Source organism: Thalassophryne amazonica, chromosome 6 (assembly GCF_902500255.1).
Source record: "Thalassophryne amazonica chromosome 6, fThaAma1.1, whole genome shotgun sequence".
NCBI classification, from domain to species: domain Eukaryota; kingdom Metazoa; phylum Chordata; class Actinopteri; order Batrachoidiformes; family Batrachoididae; genus Thalassophryne; species Thalassophryne amazonica.
In genome coordinates, this window is record NC_047108.1 from 38,124,921 (window position 1) to 38,146,198 (window position 21,278).

At 41.1% G+C, this 21,278-nt stretch overlaps 1 protein-coding gene across 1 annotated transcript; it reads left to right on the plus strand.

Annotated features, from left to right (window-relative positions):
• Nucleotides 1–420: 420 nt before the first annotated feature.
• tegt (testis enhanced gene transcript (BAX inhibitor 1)) lies at nt 421–21,240 on the plus strand. The gene is made up of 10 exons (XM_034172005.1): nt 421–577; nt 6,054–6,152; nt 6,283–6,391; nt 16,556–16,676; nt 16,780–16,828; nt 16,900–16,997; nt 17,105–17,184; nt 17,269–17,369; nt 17,486–17,561; nt 20,368–21,240. Exons 2-10 carry the CDS (start codon nt 6,097–6,099, stop codon nt 20,389–20,391), a joined length of 714 nt encoding a protein of 237 aa, XP_034027896.1. The 5' UTR covers nt 421–577; nt 6,054–6,096; the 3' UTR covers nt 20,392–21,240.
• Nucleotides 21,241–21,278: the final 38 nt, after the last annotated feature.

Sequence of the window (21,278 nt, forward strand, 5' to 3'; positions counted from 1 at the left end):
TGTATGTTTGTGGAACAGCCTCCCTGAACACATTGTACTCTCACCTGATGTAAATTCTTTTAAAATTATGACAGATATTATACCACCTCAGTTTAAGTTTATATGGTACAAAAGATTGTATTTTTATATCAAGATTACTTGAGGCTCGATGTGTGCTTCTTTTTAACCTCGTGGTTTTATGTTATATATATTCAGGCTATGTGGGTTCTACGCGTTAAAAATCGAACATTATGTTTGATTCTACAGATCAGTGGGTTAAACGCCAGCCGTCGGCCATTTTAAATGCCAGGAAGTGTTTTTAATTCACGATATTCATTTGAACTTATTTCCCGTATAGAGTAAGAATCTTTGTTTCTCCTTCTATAAATGGGAAGAGCGATCCCCCAATTATATTATTAATATCGAGTTTTTAAAATTCTATTCTGCGACAACAGCCTTCTGTGGGCGTGGCCTCGGTGACATCAGCAACCAGTTGGAGTCTACGGTCTGGTTCGAGCTGACGGACGCTTAGTGCTTAGCTAACTGCCGAAAATAAAAACAGCTAGAGCCGCAGTTTGGAATTCAAGAGAGCCTACAGGTGACTATGTTATAACTTACGGCGTTGGCATTTGGTTATTTGGGTCTACAAGTGGACAAGACGTCGAGCTATGTTGACAGAATAGCAATGGTTAGCTGGCAGCATTAGTTAGCTTAGCGTAGCTAAATCTGATCGCGTCGTGTTATTTGGAGATTTAGAATAAAAAAAACAACCCTTTGTCCGACTGGTTAGTCTGATATCTACCAGTGTTGGTTATATCAGTTAAACCTTTTGAGTTTGGGTTCCTTTGCGCTCCGTTAATATGATTGACAAGCGGTGGCTGTTGTGTAACGCATCTTGATATAAACTGTTCTGAACTGTGCAGTTCTTTTATAATCTGATCCGCGATCTGTTTTTGTTAAATTTGTTTGTTTTGGGCTGTTAGTTGTGAAGACTAGGGTAGTACATCAACAGAACCATTATGTAAATGAACGTTTGATATGTTGGTTATTTGTACAATGTTACAAAATACACATTTCAGTTACAGTTAAAAGATGAACTTACTTAATTGCTTAAAATTCCAACTATACAAATATTTACAGTAGTACGTCAGGAAAAAGATGAATTTCATATGTGTGTTTATTTATTTATTTTTTTAATGGAAATTGCTGGATGTTCACTCAGATCATATGAACTTGGATGTGGTTATTTACGTGAGCCATATTTGAAAGTGAAACCAAAAGATTAAAATTAAGGCCCTAGATATCGTGGTAATGGTAGGTTATTATGACAGTAACCCTTACCCTAACTTTAAACTTAATAGCCCAAATAACCCAAATTTTACCGAGATACATGAACCCAAAGAATAACTGAAACAAGAAATGTTGGTTGATATGAATCAAACCCAGTATCCTGTTTGACAAGCTGAGATACTATACACTATACCAATGAAGAGTTTACAACACACATAGTCACAGAATATCAATTATGCTAGCTGCATAACTGTGACACCATTAACACTATCAACTTCATAAAACTAACAACTGTGTGCTATGGGGAGTGGTGTATTGCACAAAATAAGTTATATATTGTTTTGTTTTTTAAATAATCTAGATTTTCAAATTGAGATGTAAATCCTATTTGAATAGGTTTAAACAATATACTTGACATTGAAGAGAAGAGTATTGTTCAGATCCACAAAACAAAATCTCCTTTTGTCAGAACCTAAAAGTTAAGTCATTAGGACCCTCAAGGCAAAAAAAAAAAAACAAACAAAAAAACCTGTATTATTTCTACTTAAAACTAGAGCCCAACTGACATATTGGTCGATAGTATCAGCCAATATAAGACTTTCACAAACATATCGGTATGTTATTTCTGCAGATAGGAAAACTTTTTTATTTTACATTAGTGGAGGTAATAACCACTTCACTGGGCTTTGTGCACATTACGCAGGTACTATATGCTGCACGATCAGGGAAACAGGTCTGGCTGCATTTCCAGTTCCTCACATCTTGTGATATGAGTTTTGAAGGACAACATTATTTTCCACACGTGAAAAATGAAATGCAAAGTGAATTGCTGCTTCATTGTTTCTTCCCTCACTCAGTTCATCAGCAGCTGTCTCAAGTGAAACTTTAAAAACTTCTGTGCATGATAGCGGTTTATATTTTGTTGTAATTGTTGTAAATAAAGTCCAAGACGCATTTAGTGGAAGCTTTACCATCAGAAAGCCTCGTCCACAACTACCACAAAAAACTCTGAGCTGTGATTGATGTTAAAGGGGGCAATACACAGCATTAGGGACAGGGGTATGTAAACTTTCAGTCAGGGTCATTTGGGTAGTTTCTGTTGTCATTATTAGGGATGTGAATCGTACAACAACTCACGATTCAATTCGATTCCGATTCTTGGGGTGACGATTCGATTCAGAATCGATTTTCGATTCAAAGAGCTCTGACACATAGTTATATTACTTTAAAAATGTTTACGAGGTCTGTTAGAAAAGTATCCGACCTTTTTATTTTTTTCAAAAACCATATGGATTTCAGTCATGTGTGATTGCGTCAGCCAAGCTTGAACCCTCGTGCGCATACGTGAGTTTTTTCACGCCTGTCGGTTGCATCATTCGCCTGTGAGCAGGCTTTGTGTGAGCAGTGGTCCACCCCTCTCGTCGGATTTTTATTACGAATAATTGTCTGAACGATTTGGAGCTTTGCTGCATCAATTTTTTCCAGAAACTGTGAGAGACCTCCAGGTGGTAACCATTCGGAAAATTCAAATGGCTTTGAGGGACGATTTTATGGGGATTACACAGATTAAGGAGTGCTCCAGCCGGTTTAAAGACCGCCCACAGCTGCTGAGAGCACGCCGCGCTCTGAGCGCCGAACGACAGGCTGAAACAACCAGATCATTTCCAACGTGAAGGCTTTGTTGATCCGGGACGTCGTCTGACGTACACAAAAATGGCAGGAGACGTGGACATCAGTACGTTTTTGGCACATTCCACTGTTACAGGAGTTTTTTTCATGGAAAGAAAAGCGGACGGATGCGCCACCGTACGGCTCATGGCGCGGCACAAAACCACCTCCGTGTTGGTCTCACAGGACAGCTTTGAGATGGCTTTCAGACGGCTGTCGGTGGGTTTTTAGTCGTGTGACTAACTGAGAAATTGTGGATGAGCCTGGACATGCCAGAACATGTCCTGTGAGGCTTCATCACAGCATTGCTTTGCGCCATGCGGCAGTGCCGCAACGCGCGGAATTCCTCCGCTCCTCTTTCCATGACAAAAACTCCTGTAACAGTGGAATGTGCCTTTCATTTCCAAACTGGATGCTGTGTTTTATCCGGGACGTCCTCTGACTAGCACAGGAATTGCAGAAGACGTGGACATCAGCACTTTTTCGGCACATTGAGACAGATGTGCGGAGGAATTCCGCGCGTCGCGGTGGAGCCGCATGGCGCAAAGCAACGCCGTGTTGAAGCCTCACAGGACATGTTCTGGCATGTCCAGACTCATCCACAATTTCTCGGTTAGTCACACGACTGAAAACCCACTGACGGCCATCTCAAAGCCGTCCTGTGAGACCAACACGGAGGTGGTTTGTGCCGCGGCATGGTGGCGCATCCGTCCGCTTTTCTTTCCATGAAAAAAACGCCTGTAACAGTGGAATGTGCCAAAAAAGTACTGATGTCCATGTCTCCTGCCATTTTTGTGTAAGTCAGACGACGTCCCGGATCAACAAAGCCTTCAAGTTGGAAATGATCTGGTTGTTTCAGCCTGTCGATCGGCGCTCGGAGCGCGGCGCGCTCTCAGCAGCTGTGGGCTGTCGGATACTTTTCTAACAGACCTCGTATGTTTAAGAAAATGCAGCTTTACAAGGTTAATCAAGTGATTCTAAAGATGTAAATTTACTTATCTGCTTTGCTCATTCAGAGTTGGCTGGCAGTTTAGCGAAGCAATGGTCAGTAGTCGGCAGAGACCGCTGCTCCCCTCTTTTAGTGCTGGGTGATAGCGTCGCATGTGGGCTTGCGGATTTGAAGTGTTTCCAAAGTACTTGACTTTCATTTTGCAGATTTTGCACACTGCATAAGTCATGTCAAGCTCCTTCTTACGCAGCAAATAATAAAATCCAAAATGCGCTCAAATATTTGCCTTCAGCAAAGACGGTGCTGGCTGAATTAGCTCTTCATCTGCCATGCTAAGCTGCAGCTCACGAATGTTTGAAGCACACCGGACCCCCCGCCCCTTGCGGAGATGCTGTAGTACGGAAGCCGTTGCCTGACAAACAGTACACGCAGCGAGTAAGCAAGAAAATGTTTAATAAAATGCTTTTTAAAAATCGATTCTTGGACATTTTGGATCGATTCAGAATCGTAATAAATAAGAATCGCGATTCGGATGTGAATTGATTTTTTTCTGACACCCCTAGTCATTATGATTTCAAATGAGTAAACACAGTCCAATAAATGACAATAAATGGCTTCACCCAACCATTAAACATGAGTGGGGAAAAAAGGTTTTTGTTATCATTCATATTCTCTGAAAAATGGCCAAAAAAAAAAAAAATTGCCAGGCTATGTAAACCTTTGATCACAACTGTATATATACAGAATTTTATTTATTTCTTTATTTTTGCTGTTTCCAGCAAGCTATAAACTTACATATATAACTTGGATTTTTTTAATAGTAGTTAAAGACCTTTAGTACAGTACAAGTCCTGAAAATTTCATTCATGTAGCATGAATAGTTCAGAAGTTATAGGATCTTTTACAATAAAACTGGTTTTAGAGTAAAATCTGTGACAACCTATTTTTAAAGCCCAATACCTCAAAAACTAATAGACATAAGGCTGAAATTTTGCATGGTGTTTACTGGGAATAATAACATTAGTTTGTGAAAGTATGAGGCAAATTGGAGAGGGTCAGTCAACATGTCTCTGGTGAGTTCACATGGGCTGATCCAATAATGGAGTTTTGTTTTTTGTTTTTGTTTTTTTTGGGGGGGCAATCCCAATGTTGATGACTTGCATCCCAAGACAGCATAACCCAAACTTGTGTTTTTGCACTTAACTTTTTAGCTCATTTTTTACAACCTTGGTTGTGTTAAGCAATCAAGCTTTTCACAGTTGTTTGGCATGAGAGAAGTCTTGTTTTAACAAAAAATTGCTATAAAAGAAAATGTATGGGTATCAATCACACACCCACCAGTAGAGATCTAATGTCAGACAGTGTTTTTCTGTACCTTAATTATGTTGTGTAATTATAACCACATTTCTGTATTGTATGAGTCCTTGCAATTTATGTTTTTGGTGATATTATTAAATTCAGTAGAAACTATTTGTGCTACATCATTGGTAAGCAAACTGATGTACCTAACTTGTAAGATTAACACATTTTTGACAAAAACCAGTAGGCCAATAAATAAACAAAACACAGAACTGGCTCTAGGTCAGTCACAAATTTTTCATCTAAAGGAATCACAAAAAAACCTCCTTGACCTAATGACCATACTGAAAACTACAGATGGATGATAAAGACTAAAAATGATGTCACCAAATTTCATGGTATTTTTTGGCAATGGCCTAAATTACAACATACAGGACACTCACTCATGGGCAAAGTTCACAGCCTGGGCTTCCATAAAGCCTGTGTGTGAGGTGGAGATATGGCTGCTTCTACTGCTTATCAGGGTACTTGGTAACAGAAATGTTAATTTTTCGTGGAGGAGGTGTTATTAGCATTTCATACAATAAGCATTAGAATCCAAGGCAAAATTGATATTTTAAAAGTGGGTGTATATACCGAACATGTGGGGTGCAGTAGCCCAATTTATTATAAAAACTCCAAATGGATGGGAATCTTCTCGAGTCCCAACTTGTGGACAGTTTGTTTAAATATTGTAACCTGTTAGTCTTTCCCCTAGAAAATCACTTAAACAGTTAACTATTGCTGTCCACCAACCCAGCATTTTAGCACAACAGAATAAAATTTCTAACAGCTTATTTGCCTTTTGCCTTTGTTTTTCCCCTCATAGGTGCAGTCATCCAATCAAAGATCTCTTCAGAACCGATTCCACCATGAACGTGTTTGACCGCAACATCAATATTGATGCTCTCTTCAAGTTCTCACAAATGTATGAAAGCTTTTTGTGATGTAGATTGCTGTGCAGTGTTTGCAGTCATGTACTTCTGTCAACTAAAAATCAGTGACGGTCCCATCAGCTCGCAACTGGTTATTTAAATTTTTTTTCTTCCTTCCCGCAGTTCTTATTCCACCCAGGTGCACTTGAAGAACGTGTACTCCAGTCTGGCAGTTTGCATGTTAGTGGCTGCAGCTGGATCCTATGTCCATGTTGTCACGCGTCTCTTTCAGGTAACATAGAAACCAGTATTGCCATTATGACTTTTGAGTTGATAGCATCTAAAAACACTTTTTTTTTTTTTTTTTAATCCAATACCAGCTAAATTGTTTAAGCATTTGTGTCCATCTTTAGGCTGCATTTTGTTAATCTGTTACAGTGAGCGCTGTTTCTTCATGTTTTATAAATATGATTTAAACCTCTTCTGAAGAAATCTAGCCTTGATCCTGGATTATAGGCTAAGTACAAATGGGTTTTGAATATACATTTCTTGAAAAAAAAAATTTTTTTATAGCAACTTGTGTAACTTTTCCCATAACAGTATTTACAGTCTAAATTGAGGATGTATTATACAGAAACCGCACAGACTGAAGTGCATGATTTCCAGCTGCGATGGACTGAGATATCACTTCAGTCCTGCTGTTGTTGGACTGTGGTGCAGCTTTTTATTAGGGCTGCAGACATTTTTTAATTTTTTGTAATCAAATCATCAATCAATTACATTTTTGAGTAATGTTTCTGTGAAGGCTCTCAGTTGTTCAGGTGATTTCCATAGTAGAGAAGCTTGAATCTGCCACTGGACTGGGTTGCTTGACGCGAGGAGGTTTCGCTTCTAATCGCAGAAGCTTCCTCAGCTAAAATTCTTGCTCTGGTAGTCTGACTTCTGTCTTGACTCTTGTAGAGAAGTAATCAAGCTCGGAGACAAACATAACTCGTATTGCACTAATCCCACATTGTCATTATCCCATATTACACTTATCCCATGCTGCACATGTCCCATATTGCACGTATCCCTCTAAAACATCAATTAACAGTAAAAATACCCAACTTAATAAAACCCCTTAAATAGCATAAAAACAGTAATAAATATACCTAAAATTAAAAAAATAATTAAAACAATTATTGCACATATCCGTCCTTATTTTAATTAGAATAATGCAGTTGTTTCAACTGAAGCTTGGGCGTGTCTGTTCAGTTCTGTAACAGCTCGAGGAAAGAAGCTGTTTTTCAGCCTTGTGGTGTGGGCTTTGAAGGCCCGATAACGCCTGCCGGATGGAAGCAAAGAAAAAAGGTGATGTGAGGGGTGTGTTCCATCCTGCAGAGTACTGCTTGCTCGGCGGAGGCAGCGAGTCCTAAAAACATCATCCAATGAGGGCAGAGGGAGACCAGTGATCTTTTCTGCCGTTCTTATGACTCGTCTGATGGATTTCTTGTTGTTTTCAGAACAGTTTGCAAACCATGCTGTAATGCAATAGGTTAAAACACTCTCGATGGAGCAATGATAAAAGGCCTTGAGCAGCTCAGCCGACAGGTTGTTCTTCTTCAATGCTCGTAGAAAATAAAGCCTCTGAAGTGCCTTTTTGACCACAGCAGATGTGTTAACTTCCCATTTAAGATCCTCAGTGATCCAGGTGCCCAGAAATTTCAAACAAGAGACCCTCTCTACTACCTCACCTTTGATGGTTAAGGGAGAGGGGTCATCCTTGCACTTCCTGAAGTCAACTATGATCTCTTTGGTTTTCTTGACATTCAGGGTCAAATTATTTTCTGTGCACCATTCAACTAGCCTTTCAACTTCATCTCTACAGGCTGCCTCGTTGCTGTTAAAGATCTGTCCCACCACAGTAGTGTCATCAGCAAATTTTATTATCATGTTTGAGGGATGGGTGGGAATACAGTCATATGTATAGATCGAATAAAGCAACGGCCTTAGCACGCAGCCTTGTGGTGCGCCGTGCTAAGAGACAGACTGGAGGATAGATGTGGACCCAGTTTGACTGCCTGTGGGCGGTCAGACAGGAAATCCTTAATCCATGCACATAAGGTATTGCTAAGGCCTAGGTTGAGGAGCTTTGTGACCAACTTACTGGGTACAGTTGTGTTGAAAGCAGAACTGTAATCTATAAAAAGCAGTCTCACACTTGCACCTTTATTGTCGAGGTGTGTTAAAGCTGTATGGAGAGCTGTGATGATAGCATCCTCTGTGGATCTATTTGCCCTATAGGCATATTGATGCTGGTCCAGATTAAGGGGAAGGACAGATTTTAAATGCTTCATCACCAGCCTCTCAAAGCACTTAGCCACAATAGGAGTAAGGGCCACCGGTCTGTAGTCATTCATGGTTCTGATGTTACTTTGCTTAGGCACTGGAATGATGGTGGCTGTTTTGAAGCAAGTTGGTACAGTACCTTTTAAAGAGAGAGCTGTTAAAAATATCCGCAAAGACATCTGCCAACTGGTGGGCACAGTCTTTAACCACCCTTCCTGGAATTCCATCAGGCCCCTCTGCCTTCCTAGTGTTCACAGACTTAAAGATGTGCCTCACCTCCTCTGCCGAAACAGTTCATTAATTGGTGCAGCTCTAGTTTGGCATTATTGATTATTCCACATTGCTTGATAGACTTAACTGTTTTGGCATTTCTGGCCAAGTTGTGAATTGTTGCCATTTGTGAGATTTGGATGCTAACCAGTGACCTAACGCAACAAATAGTCATCTTTGGTATTACGGCTCTTCATTGGGTCCTTGTGTATCGCTGGAATGACAGTGTTGAGGACTGAAGAGGCTGGAGAAAGACAAGGGGATGCTCAGAGTTCACCTGACTGTGGCAGATTGATTGGTACTTTTAATAGATGGGGATGGACTGTTTCTCTACCTTTTGTAGTTGTCATTGAAGACCCAGTTTGGTTCCATTATGTGTTGTAAAAGAGTTTGCGTCATCTCACTCACTGTGTCTCATAGCGCAGTGGCGATGTAGTGAACAAAAGAAGCACAACCACAGTTTTTTTTTTTTTAAACAAATATATTTACGCTTTGTTTTCTTTCAAAGTCTGTGCATGTCATCTGGCTATGTTAGTGCGAAGCCAACAGCAGCTAAAACAGCAGCACCACACCCATGGTGAGTGTAAAAAATACATATACTAACACTGCATCCCCTCCTCCCCCCTTCCAAATATGTGAAGTCACTTTCTGAGGATGCCTGAGGGAAAAAAAGCACAGACAGCACCTTCCTACCTATCAGTCATGACGAGCTTTCCACATAAGTACACTGTTCACTGCTCACTGTGCAGGCCATTGGTGCAGCCAGAGGACATAGATGACGGAACAGCCCCTGCCCCCAACATCAACATGTTGGGGCCGGGGACTTCTCAAACTTCAACTCGAGTGTGAAGTTCGAGAAGTTTTCAAGTGCAGTGTTGAGAAATATTGGTTTCTCAGAATGCAGAACAGAAGATGTAGAACTATGCCTTACTTTTTCTGGGTCAGACTCAAAGCTTCTCAATCGCCCCTTGTGGGCACACACAGGTATGGCATAGCTGGGTCTGTTTGGGGTTCTAGCTTTAAAATCAGGTCAGTTTTGGTTATTGATTATTGAAAATGGAAAAGTTATTGAAAATTGATTAATGCTCTGCAGGTTTCTTTGTAACCACCAACTACACCTGGTGATTTCACCAATTAACAGCAGACGGGATGAGTTCATCAATGAAATCACCTGGTGGAGTCGGTGATTACAAAGGAATCTGCACTCTCTTTGCCCTTTCTGGAGTCAGGTTGCACCTACTTAGTAATCTTACTAAACAAACATGTAGGTTGTGACAGAGACATCTGTATGATCAGCTGTTCAAATCACTGGTTCTGTGTCTTATTAATCATACTGATAAAGCACAAAGTGTCAGGGTGATCTTGATGCAATTCTGTCTTTTTGCCCATGCTTTCAAGAGGTTAGCAAGAATACTTTCTTCTGTTTGTGTAATCCAGCATAGCCTTGATGAGTACAGAGGTACTAGTCCATGGTTTTGTTTAGTCTAGGGGTTGCCATGATACTATAATTTCAAAATTGATACCGATACTAGGGCTGTGCCATAGCATACTGTCCAGAGTAGTATCAGTATGAATTTTATGTGATAGTTTCAAATTCTGATATAAAAAGCTGGGATTGTATTACAGTTTAAGAGAGTAGCAAGATGGTGTAGGTGTTCGGAAAGCTGTCTGCTCTTGTTCTTTGTTGTTTTAATGTGCTATTACTTGGTTGGCAATGTTTCTCCTCTCTTGGTTTGCTTGCATTATTGCCTGTGAGACCATTTAGTGGAGTTTTTTTGTTTGTTTTGTTTTTTTCTGCTTGTGTCACATTTCCCTGTTTCTGTCAGCTGTTTAGGAGAGCGCAGGGGAGAGGCAGAAAGTAGAGGTCAAAACTTTGCATTTATATTCCCTAGCACATGATTACACAAGCCCAGTCATGTCTGAAACTCACAGAAAGCCTGTCAGTTTCACCGTTGTGCAGTATTCTTTTCTATAAATTCACCTCAAATTTCCTTGAAATATGGTGATATAATTTTGAGGCTGACAGCGCGGTGGATTAATGGTTAGCACTGCTGCCTTACTGCGAGAAGGTCGTGGGATCGATTCCCACTTGGGGCCTTTCTGTGTAGAGTTTGCATGTTCTCCCTGTTTGCGTGGGTTCCCTCCGAATGCTCCGGCTTCCTCCCACATCTAAAAGATATGCATGATCGGTAAATTGGATACTTTAAATTGACCATAGGTGTGCGTGCAGGTGTGAATGTTTGTCTGCATGTGGCCTTGCAGTAGACTGGGGTCCTGTTCAGAGTGTACCCCACATCACACCCTATGACTGCTGGGACAGGCTCCAGTCCCTGTGGCTCTTAATTAGAGTGAGCAGGTATAGAAAATGAATGAATTTTGAGGCTATAGTGCCCTTTTTTTAAAAGATGTAAATCTGCTGCTGTGGTTGGTTGGAACGGAGACTTCTGGGCAGCTGAGTCGTATAGTTTGAGGTCATTGCATTACACTGTGCCACAAAGTGCGATGACTCTATATTGTTTCTCAAAGCTCAATGTGAATACATTGGCTGTTCAGTAGTTGATAGGTGTCACAATATTCTGCGCTTAATACCGCTTCTATTAATTTTATTGAAATGCATTCTTGGTGTGTTGTAGTAGTAGTATTTTTTTTTTTTGCACACTTTCACCCTGCTTTTACCCCATTCCAGTGATCACACCCTACGTTTTCTTTTTTTTTGTACATGATTACCAACACCAAGAGCCTTAATCATTTTCAGATTTATGGCAACTGACCTGATTTTAAAGCTAGAACCCTAAACAGAACCATTTATACAGTTATATATATATATATATATATATATATATATATATATATATATATATATATATATAGACATTGATTTAAAAAGAAAGAGATACCTCTTCATATCCCACTTTAGCTAAGTTAATGTAAATGTTTTTATATGGCTCATCAGTTACACTTCAGAATTGTAGTAAAACCTAGCAACATAGTAACATTGGTTAAACATTTTAGTTGTTAAAAATATTATGATTTGTAAATGGACTGCATTTATATAGCGCTTTTCCATCTGCACCAGAAGCGCTTTGTCGCATTCACCCACATGTCATCATGCTGGCATGCATGATGCTCACCGCACACTGGGAGCAACTTGGGGATTAAGGACCTTGCCCAGTGGTCTTTAGTGATTTTTCCAGATTGATGGGGGTTTGAACCGAGAATCCTTTGGGCTCAAGCCCACCGCTTAACCTCTAGACCATCACCTCCATACTACTACTACAAAATGTCTTCAAAAGTGGACCTTTACTCAAAAGGTGTTGTGGGGGCTATTTCATAAATCTTCCATCTGGATGAGCCCCTGGTTTGAGCAGTTAGCTTTAAGAATGGAGAACTTGTGTATTTATGTAGAAAGCACTACTTGACTGACCAGTAAGAAGGTTTTATCCATGCTTTAATCTTGTTCCATCCTTAGAAAGACTTTGGGCGTAAGTGGCATTAGTATTTTTTTTTTTTTTTACTTGCTGTGTATGTGCTGCTCTTTTTAGCTTCCCTTTAAGCCATGCTAACACAGCCAGAGGACATGCACAGACTTTGAAAGAAAACAATTGTTAAACAGGCGGATGTGCTGCTTAAACATGGGGCGATAACTGGTTTCAAGGTATACCATGGTATGAAAAAGCCACGGTATCAGAACCACTAAAATTTTCCGTTATGCCGTCCCAACAGTATGAGCGGGTTATGAGAATTCTTGACAGGCAGAGTGGAGGTGGCCGCTGCTGCCCTTCCCCCTGGTGCGCACCTCTGTCTGTGTTTACAAACAGGCAGCTAACGTTAGCAAGCTCTGCATCATGGTTGAAGGAGGCGAAGCCTGCACTGAACTTTTCCCTCCATCTAAAAGGACCAAGTTGGCTTTATGACAGGGGTGGCCAAGTTCGGTCCTCGAGAGCCACCTTCCTGACACTCTTAGTTGTCTCCCTGCTCCAACACACCTGAATCCAATGAAAGACTTGTTAGCAGACTTTTAATGAGCCTTTCATTGGATTCAGGTGTGTTGGAGCAGGGAGACAACTAAGAGTGTCAGGAAGGTGGCTCTTGAGGACCGAACTTGGCCACCCCTGCTTTATGGGATTACTTTGGCTACCGTAAAAAGGCAGACTCCAACAAATTGAAGGAAGGTGGTCGTCCAACATGCAAAATATGCTGGTGGACTAAAAACGGTGGCAACAAAGCACCGTAGCTATGGCCTGTGTCAGCAATTCAAGATACCTGCAAAGGATTACATGGAAGGAATAAACTTTATCCCATCTTTGAAACCACTGAGAAGTACAAGCGGTGGACTCGAGTAGTGCTTGTGGTCAACGAAATTTCTCCCACAAACATGTCAAGTGGACAAATACAGTAGTGTTCAGAATAATAGTAGTGCTATGTGATTAAAAAGATTAATCCAGGTTTTGAGTATATTTCTTATTTTTACATGGGAAACAAGGTACCAGTAGATTCAGTAGATTCTCACAAATCCAACAAGACCAAGCATTCATGATGTGCACACTCTTAAGGCTATGAAATTGGGCTATTAGTAAAATAAGTAGAAAAGGTGTTCACAATAATAGTAGCATCTGCTGTTGACGCTACAAACTCAAAACTATTATGTTCAAACTGCTTTTTTAGCAATCCTGTGAATCACTAAATTAGTATTTAGTTGTATAACCACAGTTTTTCATGATTTCTTCACATCTGCGAGGCATTAATTTTGTTGGTTTGGAACCAGGATTTTGCTCGTTTACTGGTGTGCTTGGGGTCATTGTCTTGTTGAAACACCCATTTCAAGGGCATGTCCTCTTCAGCATAAGGGAACATGACCTCTTCAAGTATTTTGACATATCCAAACTGATCCATGATACCTGGTATGCGATATATATAGGCCCAACACCATAGTAGGAGAAACATGCCCATATCATGATGCTTGCACCACCATGCTTCACTGTCTTCACTGTGAACTGTGGCTTGAATTCAGAGTTTGGGGGTCGTCTCACAAACTGTCTGCGGCCCTTGGACCCAAAAAGAACAGTTTTACTCTCATCAGTCCACAAAATATTCCTCCATTTCTCTTTAGGCCAGTTGATGTATTCTTTGGTAAATTGTAACCTCTTCTGCGCATGTCTTTTATTTAACAGAGGGACTTTATGGAGGATTCTTGCAAATAAATTAGCTTCACACAGACATCTTCTAACTGTCACAGCACTTACAGGTAACTCCAGACTGTCTTTGATCATCCTGCAGCTGATCAATGGGTGAGCCTTTACCATTCTGGTTATTCTTGTATCTATTTTGATGGTTGTTTTTTGTTTTCTTCCACGCGTCTCTGTTTTTTTTTTTTTTTTTTTGTCCATTTTAAAGCACTGGAGATCATAGTAGATGAACAGCCTATAATTTTTTGCACCTGCGTATAAGTTTTCCCCTCTCCAATCAACTTTTTAATCAAACTATGCTGTTCTTCTGAACAATGTCTTGAACGTCCCATTTTCCTCGGGCTTTCAAAGAGAAAAGCATGTTCAACAGGTGCTGGCTTCATCCTTAAATAGGGGACACCTGATTCACACCTGTTTGTTCCACAAAATTGATGAACTCACTGACTGAATGCCACACTACTATTATTGTGAACACCCCCTTTTCTACTTTTTTTTTTTTTTACTAATAGCCCAATTTCATAGCCTTAAGAGTGTGCATATCATGAATGCTTGGTCTTGTTGGATTTGTGAGAATCTACTGAATCTACTGGTACCTTGTTTCCCATGTAACAATAAGAAATATACTCAAAACCTGGATTAATCTTTTTAGTCACATAGCACTACTGTTATTCTGAACACTACTGTATATATATTCCGTGCACTTTGCTGGTGAAGATGGGCCAAGTATAGAGCATCCGGAGTTCCGGACGTTATTCCAGCCACGTTTCTCCCTAAGCAAGTAAGTCATGTTTCCCACGGGCAGATGCTACATGTCTAAAAGAGAGACTATCATTTTGGTATTTTCTCTAAAGTTAGCAGTGTTATAGTGCTCGTAGTGGTACACATTGCATCAATTAGTGCGCCTGAATCACCCTCGCTTCATATGCAAATAGCCATAATGTTGTTAAAGCACATTTTTAAAGGTATACATAATATTGTGAAACCGCGGTATTTTTGCCCAGTTATCATACTGTCCAAATCTCATACCAGCCCATGCCTAGTGCTGCTCTTGTTTATGTTGTCACCACGCAGTGAGACACAGTGATGATGCAAACTGCTTTTTCAAGTCTGAGCTGCTGCAGAAGCAGCGGACTGCTTGCCACATCAAGTGCTGACATATCAAACATACGTGGAAGGAATTACCCAGTATGTGTACTGAACATCTTATACCGATACTTCAATAATTCCATGATCTGGTATAGACCCCTAGTGAGGGCACAATATAGCAGCTGAAACTACCAACTTCAGACCTCAGTGTTTCAGCTTCCAGATGCCAAATGAAAAAATGATCTGCACAAACACTTTTATATCGGTGTCACAGACTGAACAGTCCCCCCTAAAAATTGGGTCTGCCCTGCCTCCACTGCGCATGCATCATTTCGGACCACTGCAGCTCATCTGAGGCAAACTCTCTACACCCAAAATGATCAAATGCATTAATGGGATTATTAATCATCAGATGACAAGGTAAAACCTCTTAAATCATTGTGAAGTCAGTTTTAAGCAGAAACGAGGCTGTTTTAAGCAGGACGAGGCGATAATCTGTGACGCTTTGAAATGACAGTCTATGGACACAGCAGCTAGTGGCTTGTGTAGCCGCGGTGCTCTCATCGCTTCCTCCATCTTTTATTATGAAATAATGCTGAATTTATGTGGAAGTGATTGTTGTACAAAAGCTGCAGATATCTGTCGCTAAGAAAGATGATGACTGGAGTGCAGTTTGAAGCAGAAACGAGGTGATAATCGGTGAACTGCGGCTATTGACGCATGTGCAGTGAAGGCAGGGTGGACCGATTTTTAGGGGGGAACCGTTCAGTTGGCAACACCGGCAACTTGATGTAAAGACAAACAAACATAAACAGTTTACTCAGAATTTACAACCTGTTGTTGTGTAACTGGAGAACGGCATAATTTTTTGACATCAGCTGATGTATATATTTTCTTTCATGCTATAATTTGCTTTATTCAGCTCCCAGTGATTATTGACTGTGCACAATGTAGACTTCAGCTGTTGCTGGGTGACGTTGTAAGATGAGGTTGTTGGTTCTGATCCGAGTCTCTGTCAGCGCTCGGGCTGTACATCTAGAAATTGGATAGTTAAGGTTCCGAGTTGGCTGAGTGCAGCTTCATGTCACCTCCACATGTAAAATCCAGGCAGCCTTTCGAAGTCTCTGTGAGGAGAGATATTCCACAGAAGGTTCTCTGCCGCTTGAGCGGAGTGACGGCTGGTTTTCAGTCACCTGGCCTCTCTCTGATTGGTCAGATTGGTGGTCTACACTAAGATGTGTAGAAATAGTTTCATGTATTTCTCCAAATCTGTGCATTCACACAGTCCAGTGTCTGAGATCTGCAGATGAATCTGTTGATCTTGTGGTGGTGTTCTTGTGGGACCTCAGCTACACAGATGTGCACCTTCAACTCAGCACCATCTGTCAGTTCAGTTTATCTGTGCTGGGCTCCAAATAAAAGTGAATGCACCAACTCAACGCATTTTTTTTTTTTTTTTACTTACTGTCACAGGATGATATTGTGATTTTTAGCATGGCATGGGTCTGAAACTAAAAATCTAACTTGATGCTTTTCAGTCCTCATAAGAGTCTCTTCAGCTGAGTGTGTGCATGTGTTGTTGTCAGGGCGGCGTGCTGTCCGTGCTCGGCTCTGTGGGGATGATGTTGTGGCTCGCCATGACTCCTCACAGCCCTGAGACGGAGAAGAAGAGGCTGGCTATCCTCGCAGGCTTTGCCTTCCTCACAGGTCAGCTGCAGAGCGTTAATTCACACTAACAGGTCGTCAGTGGGTTTATTATCACCACAGTTTCCAAAAGCAATTTTTTTTTTGTTTTTTTTACCCCCTACAGGACTCGGACTCGGCCCCACGCTGGACTTCATCATTGCTGTTAATCCAAGGTAAGTAAGAACAAGAACCCACAACCACGTGTTGTCTGTGATTGTAATGAACCTGTTTGTACTTTGGGCAGCATCATCGTGACAGCTTTTATGGGAACCTCGGTCATTTTCATCTGCTTCACCCTGAGCGCGCTCTACGCCAAACGCCGGAGCTACTTGTTTCTCGGAGGTAAAGCTGCTTTAATAATGTTCTTGTCCTGAAATGAAACCAGCTTTGTCTGGTGGAGGCTGTGTGCAGGATGGGCCAGATGATGACATTTATGTATTTCCTCTGAGGCACTCTAATGTCGGGTCTGTCCGTCCTGTTCCTGATGTCCCTGATCAACATGTTCTTTGGGTCTGTGATGCTCTTTAAGGTAGCTGTTGTTTCCTCTCTGACATTTTGGTGTCCTCCATCAGTTTGTGCTGACATTCACTCTGTTTGTTTGATTGTGTTTTAGGTGCACATGTACCTCGGCCTGCTCGTCATGTGCGGTTTCGTTCTGTTTGACACTCAGCTCATCATTGAGAAAGCAGAGAGCGGAGATAAGGACTACATCTGGTGAGAACTCAGCTGTTTTCAGAACATCATCCACACCCCATCTGCCTTTTGCTCTCCATTTTTACACTGAAGGGCCCAAAAAAAAAACCCGTTTGATGCAAACTTTCTTTTTGTAGGCACTGTGTGGACTTGTTCCTGGATTTTATCACCATCTTTAGAAAACTGATGGTCATCCTCGCCATGAATGATAAGGTAATAACGTAACTTTACTTCGTGGCCTCCCTGGCTAAACTTTGCTTTATTGTAGCATGCATGATTATATATCCCACAGCCCATGTTTGTGCCTGTAATGACGTGCGTGTAACACCATGCAGTACACGTCATGATGTGATCCCATATATGAGACACATGGCACCAGACTCAGCCTGCATGATAACTAAAACTGACATGAATATTATTATCTTCCATCTGTGTGGTTATATGTTGTGCCATCGAGTAAAAAATAGAGGAAATTTAACACATAACTTGAATAGCTGTTTGCAAAGAATCCTTCATTTTCAAATAAGGGTGATCCTGTGGGAGAACCTCCAGAAGATAAAACTTAAAACAAAACAAAAAAGCATTGTATAACAACTTGACAACTTGCCTGTTTTTGGTCAGCATCACCCGTTCTGTTACAAAACTAATTCCACACAACAGACATGCTGTTTTTGGACATCTCTGTCTTTCAGCTGTTTTTGCACAGTTCTGCCCCAGGCGACGCTCTGCTGCACAGAGCTGCTTTCACAGTCAAATACTGCACAAAGGAGGCCCATTCTGATGTTTCACAATAAAAGTCCTACATGTAAAGTCTTATTTCCAAGAACCACCCGACTGTGCACAAGTTTGACCAGTAGCGGTGTGCATGTCATGCAGCATCTGTGTGTCGTTTAGTAAATACATAAACAAGTAACAAACCTCTGAATTCAAGAATGTAAATATTTTTCTAAAGGTGCTATCGACAACATGAAATTTTTACCAGATGTCTGTAACAACCCAAGTAATCCACACATACAAAGATATCAAATCAATTTTATTTATATAGCGCGAAATCACAACAAACAGTTGCCCCAAGGCGATAATTACGGAAAAACCCCAACGGTCAAAACGACCCCCTGTGAGCAAGCACTTGGCGACAGTGGGAAGGAAAAACTCCCTTTTAACAGGAAGAAACCTCCAGCAGAACCAGGCTCAGGGAGGGGCAGTCTTCTGCTGGGACTGGTTGGGGCTGAAGGGAGAGAATCAGGAAAAAGACATGCTGTGGAGGGGAGCAGAGCTCAATCACTAATGATTAAATGCAGAGTGGTGCATACAGAGCAAAAAGAGAAAGAAACACTCAGTGCATCATGGGAACCCCCCAGCAGTCTAAGTCTATAGCAGCATAACTAAGGGATGGTTCAGGGTCACCTGATCCAGCCCTAACTATAAGCTTTAGCAAAAAGGAAAGTTTTAAGCCTAATCTTAAAAGTAGAGAGGGTGTCTGTCTCCCTGATCTGAATTGGGAGCTGGTTCCAGAGGAAAGCTGAAAGCCTGAAAGCTGAAGGCTCTGCCTCCCATTCTACTCTTACAAACCCTAGGAACTACAAGTAAGCCTGCAGTCTGAGAGCGAAGCGCTCTATTGGGGTGATATGGTACTATGAGGTCCCTAAGATAAGATGGGACCTGATTATTCAAAACCTTATAAGAAGAAGAATTTTAAATTCTATTCTAGAATTAACAGGAAGCCAATGAAGAGAAGCCAATATGGGTGAGATATGCTCTCTCCTTCTAGTCCCTGTCAGTACTCTAGCTGCAGCATTTTGAATTAACTGAAGGCTTTTCAGGGAACTTTTAGGACAACCTGATAATAATGAATTACAATAGTCCAGCCTAGAGGAAATAAATGCATGAATTAGTTTTTCAGCATCACTCTGAGACAAGACCTTTCTAATTTTAGAGATATTGCGCAAATGCAAAAAAGCAGTCCTACATATTTGTTTAATATGCGCATTGAATATATTTGCACTGATATAAGGGGACAGGACTGCTTTCTAATTACTGACAAATCTTAGCTGGTGCCTTGGCTTTCTATGCCTTTTTGCACCTTTTTTTCAGGTATTCAGTACTTTTCCCTGTCATTTCACATTATTGCACATAATTTATGGACAGCTATGGTTTGATTTATTTGTATGTCAATTACTTGGATTGTTAGACATCTGATGAAAATTTCATGTCAATAGCACCTTTAGAAATATATTTACTGAGACAAATGGTGACGTGTTCAGTACTTACTTTAACCGGCTGTATCAAGCAAGAAAAACACTTGTTGGGTGACATGTTTAATCACCCCTCCGGCGAGGCCACCATTGCACTCTTGCCTGTCATGAAGGCGCTGCTGAAGCTATGTCGTGCAGACCCACAACAGACACTTGGCTGAAGTTTGGAACTAGTTTGAACTGCTGTAATGCGAATTCATCTCATGAGCCCTGTGATGCAGTCACAGTTCCTCCACACACATGCTGCTGTGCAGTTTGCTAGTTTTCCTGTAACTAGGATCTGAATCACACTTGCGGTGTGGGCGGTTGGCTCAAAGTGTTCGACCAGCGTCTGGTATATTGGTCTGTGATGCCAATGCTGTTCCAACGTTCTCTAAAATCATTGCTCCTGGAGCCAGCGAGGGTGTAAATCACAAAGAAAGAACAATTAATGCCGACGTTACAGGCACATCAACACATTGCACTCTATCAAAACAACACAGCACGGACCCTCAGCCGCATCTTCAGATTCTGTTGGTAAAAATTGCAGCTGATCACTGACAACACTGTACTAAGTAATGCAGTGATACACCCCTCTGATTTTGTCAAGTGCACAAAACAAAATTATTCCAAATTATTCTGAGAATATGTTTCTCTGAGATTTATCAGCCGTGTGGCCTGATGTGTGTTTGTACTGTGGAGTTTAATGTTTTGATTGTGTTACAGCTGTAAAGTGTGATGCTACAAAGATGATTTATGCTAAAAGCATTATTTTTCTGTTTCAGGAAAAGAAGAAAGAGAAGAAGTAGAGCATGTTCCAGTAGCCAGAATTTTCAGAATCAAGGCACACCCTACGATGCACTTGGTGCTTTCTCTTAGTCTTCATTTGTTGATTTAACTCTGTGGTCTTATTATATTATTGAAGTTTCTTTTACTTTTCAACCTGCAGAGGTTGAATGTAGTAAGTTTAAGGTTAACTCTCGCTGGAGCGCCTGTTGACTGAGTGGAATATGGGCATCCTGCAGTGATCATAATCTGCCTGTAGGGGGAGCGTTCCCCAGTGGAGGCTCTCAGAGCAGGACTATTTTCTTATCTACTGTTTCGTGCCATAAAAGAAGAATGAGAGGCTCCTCACTTCCTAGACTGATGCTTTGAAGTTATGGTAGAATCTTCCTGAATTCCCTGAGTTGTCACCAGGTCTGGCTTAAGATCCTGCTTTGAGTTTCTTGCAGATGATTTGTTGTCACTACTAGTTTTAATAGCTTTGCTTTAAAAGAAGGTGTGATCATCATGAGGGATGTGAAGCTGTTTGTGGGTTTTCATTCCAACCAGTCAGCAGTCAACTCCACAGACGAGTTAATGACTTCTCTGGCTGAGGCAACTGTTTGGCAGCAAATCCTGCAGACTCCTTCATGGTCAGATTCCCCCGTCCCTGACCCACTTCCTCAGGTGGATTAAAGACCACTTGGTGTTCAGGTTGTTGGAGGACCATCTGTTCAAACATCTCAAAAGATCAGTTTAGATTTTAGGTTGCCAAATGTGATGTCAACATCCTCGCCCCCCCCCCAATACTGTGAAGAATTTATTTTATTGATGTAAAATTGAAACTAATAATTTGATACATTTTTGCTGAAATAAATGTGTTGAACATACTGAGATAACTGCTGTTGTGACTCCAGAAATGCACAGTGTTCCT